The sequence below is a fragment of the Myripristis murdjan genome, chromosome 23 (assembly GCF_902150065.1).
Source record: "Myripristis murdjan chromosome 23, fMyrMur1.1, whole genome shotgun sequence".
Classification (NCBI taxonomy): Eukaryota; Metazoa; Chordata; class Actinopteri; order Holocentriformes; family Holocentridae; genus Myripristis; species Myripristis murdjan.
The window spans coordinates 25,787,400-25,797,399 of NC_044002.1; the positions used below are offsets into that span (position 1 = coordinate 25,787,400).

Below are 10,000 nucleotides of genomic sequence, written 5' to 3' on the forward strand. Positions count from 1 at the left end.
AAAGTGGAGAAACGAGGCAGAATGAGGCAAATCAGCCACCGGGATCAGGAAAATGACACGTGATGCAGGAAAATTCTGGAAACAAGTTGATTAGAGTTGGAAACAAGTGGGATTATCTCATCCCACAGGCGGATTACTGACCTTGTTTGAAGAAAAACAACATTTGAACTGAAAATGAGATTAAAAAGACTCGTTATCATGGAGACTTTTCTGCAGTGAAGTAGCAGCAGTACACACACACACACACACACACACATATGCGCACACACACACACACACACACAGGGTGGGAGGAGGATCTGCGGGCCGTCGTCACGGCGACAGATCTAATTAGAGGCTGTGGAAGTTAGAGACTAATGAAGTTTCTGAAAAAACAAAAAAAGATTGGAATTAATTGGTAATCCTCTCTGTCTCTTCCAGAAACAGCCATGTCACACACACACACACACGCACACACACACACACACACACACACACACACACACACACACACACACACACACACTCTGTCCCTCTCTGTCTGAATCTTCTTCTGTGGTTTTAATCAGAGCTGAACAGTCGCTGCTCTGCTGTTACAGTGTCTCTCTCTCTCTCTCTCTCTCTCTCTCTCTCTCACACACACACACTCACACACACACCTGTCCTCTCCTCCTTAGAACACGGTGACACGTCTGTCCCTGATTGGCTGGTCAGGAGCGGTCATGAGTTTCTGAGAGCACGACAGTTCTGATTGGTCACCATGATGAGGTGAGCCGGGTCAACACACACACACACACACGCACACACACACACACACACACACACACACACAGCACTGATCTCAGGTCAGTTACAGAACGCCTCCAGATACAGGAAATTTGTCAGCTACAGCTTCCTGTTCTGCTCACCGTGTTAACCAATCAGAGTCGTTTTATTGGCTGTTTACTTATTTATGTGTTTATTTATGTATTTATGGCTCACACACTCTGCATCGACGAGCTGCAGAGCTGTTTACCTGTTTTATATCTGATGCTGATTGGAAACACGCGGCCACACAGGGGCTTTTAGGAAAGACACTAAAACACTAAAATACAAAAAAACAAACAAACAACAACAACAAAAGTGTATGAAGTGCAATAAAATACAATAAAACATACATTTAATGCTAACACAGCTACAGAAAAGTAGAAAAGGGCACAGCTTTGTTTCTCTGCTTCACTGAATTCATTCATTTCATCGTTTATTGCAACGACCCGAGAGGAAGGCATCATTTGTAAAAATAAATAAATAAATATGAAAAGCAATGTTTTAAAATATTAATTTGTAAAATAAATAAAAGGCAATCTTTTCTTTAAAAAAAAAAACAGTTGATTGAAGTTGGAATCTGTTGGAAACAAGTCAAAATTTATATGACAAAAAAGTAAAAAAAAAAACAAAAAAAAAAAAAACTGCGAACAAAACTGAGATGGATTTCTCTTTGCGTGGCCGTTGTTTTTTAATTTTCTTGATTTCGTTTTTATTGATTTAGTTTTAGTTTTTTATTTGCATGTCTGGTGCTTCCTCGTGTTTCTCTTTGTCTTTTAACATGATGGGACATTTTGGAAGGAGAAGGCGATATCTCCAAGAACAAATCAGCACGATACCTGGCTGACGATTCAACATGTATCAGTTTGATGTTCTCATTTATTGGGATTTCTGTTTTTTGAATCCTCCTCTAGTTTGTGTGTGTAAAGTTTGATGAGGCTGTGATTCTCCCAGAGGTCACTTTGGGTCATTTTATACATCGACGAGAAAAAAAATCTCAAATTTGTGAGAAAAAAAAGTGAAAAAGTCTGAGATTGTAAACTCACAAGAAAAGACTGAAAATTCTGAGACTTGAGGGTTTTTCCTGCTCGCTCGCCGAGACGCTGATGGATGGAGGTGAGTTTGCGGATCGGTTCTGGGGCAGATCGGATCCGGGACGGATCGATTCCAAGGCGGATCAGTTCAGGGGTGGATTCATTCCGGGGCGGATCGGTTCCGGGGAGGATCGGATCCAAGGTGGATTGGTTCTGGGGCGGATTGGTTCCAAGGCAGATCGGTTCCAAGGCGGATCGGTTCCGGGGCGGATTGGTTCCAAGGCGGATCGGTTCCGGGGCGGATCGGTTCCAAGGCAGATCGGTTCTAAGGCGGATCGGTTCCGGGGCGGATTGGTTCCAAGGCGGATCGGTTCCAGGAAGGATCCGTTCCGGGGTGGATCGGTTCCAAGGTCGATCGGTTTCGGGGCGGGTCGGTTCCAGGGCGGGTCGGTTCCGGGAAGGATCAGATCCAAGGCGGATCGGTTCCGGGGAGGATCGGATCCAAGGCGGATCGATTCCAAGGCGGATAAGTTCAGGGGTGGATTCATTCCGGGGCGGATCGGTTCCGGGGAGGATCGGATCCAAGGTGGATTGGTTCTGGGGCGGATTGGTTCCAAGGCAGATCGGTTCCAAGGCGGATCGGTTCCGGGGCGGATCGGTTCCAAGGCAGATCGGTTCTAAGGCGGATCGGTTCCGGGGCGGATTGGTTCCAAGGCGGATTGGTTCCGGGAAGGATCCGTTCCGGGGTGGATCAGTTCCGGGGTGGATCGGTTCCAAGGTCGATCGGTTTCGGGGCGGGTCGGTTCCGGGAAGGATCAGATCCAAGGCGGATCGGTTCCGGGGAGGATCGGATCCAAGGCGGATCGGTTCCAGAGAGGATCGGATCCAAGGTGGATCGGTTCCAGGAAGGATCCGTTACGGGGAGGATTGGTTCCGGGGCGGATCGGTTCCAAGGTGGATTGGTTCCAAGGCGGGTCGGTTCCGGGGAGGATCAGTTCCGGGGAAGGTCGGATCCAAGGCGATCAGTTCCAAGGCGGATCGGTTCCAAGGAGGATCGGTTCCAAGGTCGATCGGTTTCGGGGCGGGTCGGTTCCAGGGCGGATCGGTTCCGGGAAGGATCCGTTCCGGAGAGGATCAGATCCAAGGCGGATCGGTTCCGGGGCGGATCGGTTCCAAGGTGGATCGGTTCCAGGAAGGATCCGTTCCAGAGAGGATCGGATCCAAGGCGGATCGGTTCCGGGGCGGATCGGATCCAAGGTGGATCGGTTCCAGGAAGGATCCGTTCCAGAGAGGATCGGATCCAAGGCGGATCGGTTCCGGGGCGGATCGGTTCCAAGGAGGATCGGTTCCAAGGCGGGTCGGATCAAGGGAGCATTGGTTCAGGGGCGGATGATCCGTCGCCTCCATCACGTCCGAGCGCTCTTCCATCCGTCTCTGTCTCGCCGCCGCCGCCTCCACATCAGCTGACTCACTCAGAGGCGGCGGCCGTGCATCACCGCTGACAGCCGGCCTGATCTGCCAGCCTGCGTCTGTGTGTGTGTGTGTGTGTGTGTGTGTGTGTGTGTGTGTGTGTGTGTGAGCCGCCTGTCACTGTGAAGATGAAGAAGACGAAGCGGCGGCGCGGCCTCGGGACCCGGCTGAGTAATCACAGCCTCATCAGACACGGCGAGGCGAGGCCGGGCCGCGGCGAGGGAAACCCGACGCATCAATAACCCTCTGACATCACGGCTCTGACTCCTCGCTTTGTTTTTCCTTCCTGTGGCCTGAAGCTGCACCAAATGTCTCCTTCTACCCATAATGCCTTGTGTTCTGTGTTTGTTTCCTGTAGCTGGTTGTGTGGCGTACAACATCAGTGCAAATGGTGTGTGTCCACAGGTGTGTGATTTGGACACATGATGGGCGTGGCCTCTCCTGATGATTGACAGCTGCTCCCTCCTGTCACCGTGCTTCAGACGCTTCAGATCGACGGCGGTTCGTTTAAAAGTTTCTCAGGGGTTTTCCAGAGGCAGCAAGTTGGAGCTGGACGCCACAAATTTGCATAAAGTGGCCAAGACCTCATGTTTATGCAAATGAGGAGGCGCCGATGCAACGCTCCATCTCTCAAAATGCAACACAGCGGTACCAGAACGCATCGCACGGCTGCCTACGTGGACAACGAACGGGAAGCGAGGAAATGACCGATCCTGTGGACACGAACCAAAAAACGAAAAAACTACAATTCTTCAACTTGAGGGAAAAATTTGAGTCCACAATGTAAATTTTTGTCTGAACACACCGCGAGAGGACTGAGGCTTTTTCAACACAAAACACCTCAGAGCTCAGATTAACCGACCTGAGCGTGACCTTGAACACAGCAAAGTCCGTTAAGAAAAACTTTATATATATATATATATATATAAAAAAAAAAAAAAAAACACAGGCCAACACATGAGATGTCTCCATACTGTGCATCATAAAGTGTTTTCATGAATATGATCTGAAGCCTCCTCTGGTTTCTCTGCACATTTTCTCCACTGGATTCCTGAAAAGCTCGTTTGTTTCTGTAGTTTTTTTTTTTTTTTTTTTTTTTGCTTTGATTAATTTGCGGCTGCTCGTTATTCGATAAGGAGCCGCACGTTGCACCGGGTTGCATCAACGCTCTCAGTGGCGGCTGATTGCTCGCCTGTGGTGGAGGTTACGTAAGACGGACGGACACAAAGGAGAGTGTGTGGCGCTGCATCGACCTGCAGCCACACACACACACACACACACACACACACACACACAGAAAAAAACCACCTAAATGAGATATCCAACTTGTGACAGGACATCATTATCCCAAATTACGTAAGTTATGATGCTGATGAGGCCTCGCTGCTCTCTCCCTCTCTCTCACAGTTTTACTGCAGCTCAGTGAGGAGCAGTTCAACTGCATTGATCTGCTGAAGAAAAAAAAAACAAAAAACTCCGAGTAAAACAGCCTGGATCGATATGAAATGCTTTGGATCTCATTGTTCACAGATGTTAAAAAAAAATCATAAAAGACATAAAAGTTATTCCTGCATTGCAAAGCACTTTGAGCTGCATTTCTTAAGTGAAAAAAATTATGATTAATTGTTATAATCACTATCGTTATTTCATTACTTTATATTTTATTATTTTATTATCATTATTAGTGGTAGTATTAAAATTAGTATTAGTATAATTATCACAAGCCATCTAACAAAATACTAAAACCTGCAACTTTTCTTACATTATCACAGATTTATTTAACATATATAAAACTTTTGGCTCAAAGTATGAACGACATTGTGAACTCAAGTTGTATTTTATAAAGCTGAATTGAGCTGAACTGATCTCACATCAAATCACCAGTCAGAGGATCCTGAGCTGGACTGAATCTCAGATCAGATAAATGATCTCTCCTCTAACTGTCACTGTACAGGATTTTTTGTGTGTTGGCGCCCCCACATGGCGGCGAGAGGTAACTGCTGGTGGGATTTGGAGGACGTCACTCCCCAGAGATCCTGTGAGGCGACGTCACTAAACCTCATCCAAGGAAACCGAAGAGAGATGAGACGGAAAAAAAAGATCTGATGTTTTCAAGAAAAATGGGAATAAATCTGAGGATTCATCAGGTCAACTCAGCAGGGATGGGAGGATTAACGGTTTCGTATCGGCACACGGACACACCTGGCACGAAGCGAGAGCATCCGTAGAGCAGCCGTGAACAGACACGATTTTGGGATGATATCGAGATGCATCGTTTTTTGCTTCTTTGCACCGAAAAAATCCGACCCATTTAATTATGAGATGTTCTATTCCTTCATTTAGAAACACGACCCATCCAATAATCTGATATGATGGACTTTTCTTCTACGGTGCCTTACGTTACGGAGCTGACGCCGACTGCCATCTACAAATCCAAAGTTTGGAAGTCCACTTAACACAGCGAACCCGCACGTAACACAGCGAACCCGCACGTAACACAGCGAACCTGATTACACACCTGAGGCGGCCACACAGCCCTCACCGAGAGCCAGGCGGTGGAAAACCAGCCGGTAAGCTTGAAAAGACGCAGAACCCGTGTGCATTTTTTTTTTTTTTTTAAACTTTTGTCAAACCTACATTCTGATATGGCAGCATATTAGGGCCATTAAAGGCAAGAAAAAATATTCTGAGAAAAAAAAAACACATATTCTGTCAGATTCAAGTGGTAAATTTAGTTTAAAGTAAAATCTCACAAATTTGCGAGAAAGAAAACTCAAAAATTCTGACATTATACAGTCACAAATTTAACCACATCACTTCACTTCGCTGAATCTGGTTCTTGGTTATTGGTTCCTTGACCCAATGATTTTTTTTTTTCTCAAAAAATTTACAGCTTTAATCTCAGAGATTTTTTTTTTTTCTCGCAAATTTGTGACTTTATAATCTCCAATTTTTTTTCTTGAAAATTTCTGAGTTCAGAATCTCAGAATTTTTCTAGTTTTTCTTGCAAATTTGTGACTTTTTAATCTCAGAATTTTTTTTGTTTTTTCGTGTAAATTTGTGAGTTCAGAATCTCAGAATTTTTATAGTTTTTACCGCAAATTTGTGACTTTATAATCTCCATTTTTTTGTTTTTTCTTGTAAATTCATGAGTTGAGAATCTCATAATTTTTTTTAGTTTTTTCTTGTGAGTTTACAATCTCAGACTTTTTCTCAGTTTTTTTCACACAAATTTGAGATTTTTTTTTTCTCATTGCTGTATAAAACGACCTCTAGTGACCTCTAGGAGAATCACAGCCTCGTCAAACTTTACAGCCACAAACTAGAGGAAGATTTAAAAAAACAGGAATCCCAATAAATTTGAATATCAAATTGCGAAACATATTGAATCGTCAGCCAGGTATCATAACAGGAGGTTAACACGTCATCTGAAGTCTTGAGGGCAAATGGAACAATTTGACGATAAACATGCTGAGTCATCTTATTGGCAGCGAGAGTGACACGGAGGAGGGAGGCGGGACTCACAGCTGCATGATCAGGTAGAGGTGGTTGGGACTCTCGTAGATGTCCTCCAGCGCCACGATGTTTTCATGCTTGATCCTGCAAGAGAAAAACAAAGCGGCAGGTCAGCTTGTTTTTTTTTTTTTTTTTTTTTTTTTTTTAATTTACTGTAAAAGCTGACAAATGGTCTCCGCTCGCAGTAACGGAGCCTGGACTGTTGTCTTTTCTGAAACCAAACACAGCAAAGACGACGTGAAAGGGTGAAGGGTGTCAGTCCTGCTGTCTGCTCTGCTGCAGGCCTGGAGACACACACTCACTTTGTCTTCAAGGAAATATTAAAAACAGCTGAGACACGTTGACGCAGAAAAGAAGCTGAAATGCAGATTGTTCGCACAGGCAAAACATCCAGTCTCACTGACTTTAATCCTCGTAACGTGCAGAATCTCTAACCCAACACCTGCAGCTGGTGCACATTTTCATCATGTGTGTAAGGGAATATGAATGGAAAAACACTGGAAATCTGCAAAAATTCCCAAAGTTCGTCAGGCAAAAAAACACAACGGAGCTGCTCGGTGAATCACCAAACTACGAACTGCATGCATCCGCCTCTGATCTGTAGGTTTTGGTGGCAGACAGATTTCCCATGGGCTGATTCTGGGAAATATTCCTGAACAAAACCCAAACAACAAACTCTTTACGCTCAAGGGCTGTGGACTGGAGTGAAGGGAGACAGATGGAAACCCCAAAAAATCACACAGAACCTACCTGCATGAGGAGACTGACCCATCGGGAGGAAAGAGGGAAAATAGCTTTAATTTTGGGTGGACTGCCCCTTTAATGTTAGGGGAAAAAAATGCCTTAATGGCCAATAATGAAAACGCATCGGCATTCTCCTTTAAGTGCCTTGCTCAGCGGCTGCTTTCTGCTTCCTGTTCCTCGTTTGTCCCGACACACACACACACACAAACACACACACACACACACACACACACACACACACACACACACATTTGGCGTTTTGCCGAAACCATTTTCTGTCTGTCGTCTTTCATCCTCCTGCCTTTATCTTTTTTTTTCTTCTCCCTGCTGCTCGTCTCTGCCTCTTTCCCGCTGATTTTGCCATGAATACATCACCACTCTAAGCTGTGTGTGTGTGTGTGTGTGTGTGTGTGTGTGTGTGTGTGTGTGTGCGCGCGCGCTCGTGCGTGTGTGTTTTATCCTTCCACACTGTAGAAACAGTCACAGTAGATTACGTGTGCATGTGTGTGTGTGTGTACATGTGTATGTGTGTGACTGGGGGATTACCTCTGCACCTGACCTATTCACAATGCAAAAGATGATTAACCCACACACACACACACACACACACACACACACACACAGCAGGTGAGCAGCCAACACTTATTACGAGTGTATGATCTCAGTGACGGCAGGTAGGCAATGCACCGCAGAGTTGAGGCGTGACTCATACACACACACACAGACACACACACAGACACACACACTGATCGTGGCAGTGTGTGTGCGTGTGTGTTTAAGCTCCGCTGGGATAATGAAGCGCTGGCAGCAAACAATCTGAGTGTGATGGCAGGAGGAGGAAACACTGCAGTCGCTTCTCATCTGGAGCAGCGTTTGAAACGTCACATCGATTATAAAAAAAAAAAAAAAAAAACATAAAATAAATAATTACTTTTTTTCCCCTCTGCAGAACGTTCCTCTGCTCTCCTCCCAGAGCGAGCAGTGGGGTTTCAGAGCTGCCACATCACTCCTCCTCCCTTTCCTCCATTCATTCCACTACGATATGAACATGAACTTTCAGAGCCTTCACACTTTCTTCACTCCAGAATAAAGTCCTCCACATGAGTTTTCCTAAAAGCAGCAGCACTGTTGGCTTTTCAGGACTTTTTCACACTGAAACGCTCCCTCCTCCTCCTCCTCCTCCGCCGGGGAAAATAGTCCCCGGTGGAAACGTTTTGCTTTAGACATGGAGGTGCCACAGACTCCCGTGTTAAAAAATGAGGATGAACCTGAATCATCTCAGCAGCTTTAAAAAATAAAACATTTCCCACGACTGAGCTCTGTTTTCTTTTCTGTTGCTTTGTGAATCAAACTCAGTGCAGCCATTCACCTGCATTCATTTTACATCATGGAAACCACATGAGGTCTTTTAAAGGGCTTCAGAATTATGGCAGTGTGAGATCATTTTTATAATCCAGGTTTAACATTAGCACAGTGGTGTACTAGAGTCACTGTAGGGAGAAAAAATGTTTTTTACGAGGAAAAAAAACAGAACTTTCAAGATTAAAGTTGTAAATTTATGAGGAAAAAAACAACATATTTTCTGAGATTAAAGTGATAAACTTACAGGGGAAAAAACTCACAAATTTATGAGAAAGAAACTCAGAAATTCTGACATGATAGACACAAATTTGTGAGAAAAAACTCCAAAGAATTCTGACTGGAGTTGTGAATTTATGAGAACAAAACTCACAAATTTATGATTTATATTTAAAATTTATTAAAAAAAAATTTTTGGTCAAGGAACCAACAACCAAGAAGCAGCTTCAGCAAAGTGAAGAGATGTCATTCCTTGGTAAAAAAAAAAAAAAACAAAAAAAAAAAAACAATTTTTCTGAGTTTTTCTTGCAGTTTTTTTGGCTTTAGTGGTTTTGGTTTTTTCTCGTAAATTTATCACTTTAATCTCAGAGAATATCCATGTTTTTTATCCTAAATTTATGACTTCAATCTTGAAAATTCAGAGTTTTTATCGTCTGACATCCCCCCTCTCCCCTCTCCCGGCTGTGTAATGTTTTTCCCCCTGCAGTAATCCTAATACGCCGCTGTACATTGGAGTTTATGTCACTTCCACATCTCATCCAGTTTCTTAGTGTAACTGAACCGAACGTGGACAAACGGTTTGTTTGACGTTAAAAATAAAATAACTTCTCCTGCGGCGCTCCACTTCTGTCATTTCTGCATTAGCAGGATTCACTGTCAGCACACAGCTGCATCTTCACAGCTCTGACCAAGTCCAACAGTCAAGCTGCTTCGTGTGTGTGTGTGTGTGTGTGTGTGTGTGGCTGTCCTTGTTTCAGAGCCTTGAGGATTGCAGCCTAAACTGGGAGCGAGTGGGCAGAAAGTGCCGCACGACAAACACAACCCACTGAAACCCAGCAAGAGAGGAGACACATGGATGGATATAGACTGATAGA

At 44.6% G+C, this 10,000-nt stretch overlaps 1 protein-coding gene across 1 annotated transcript in view; it reads right to left on the bottom strand.

The window, feature by feature from the left end:
• camk1da (calcium/calmodulin-dependent protein kinase 1Da) overlaps positions 1-10,000 on the bottom strand; it is a 67,653-nt gene that overhangs the window by 20,328 nt on the left and 37,325 nt on the right. The window contains exon 3 of the mRNA XM_030046169.1: positions 6,813-6,887. Within this exon, the coding sequence (XP_029902029.1) occupies positions 6,813-6,887 (75 nt within the window). The remainder of the gene's footprint in view (positions 1-6,812; positions 6,888-10,000) is intronic.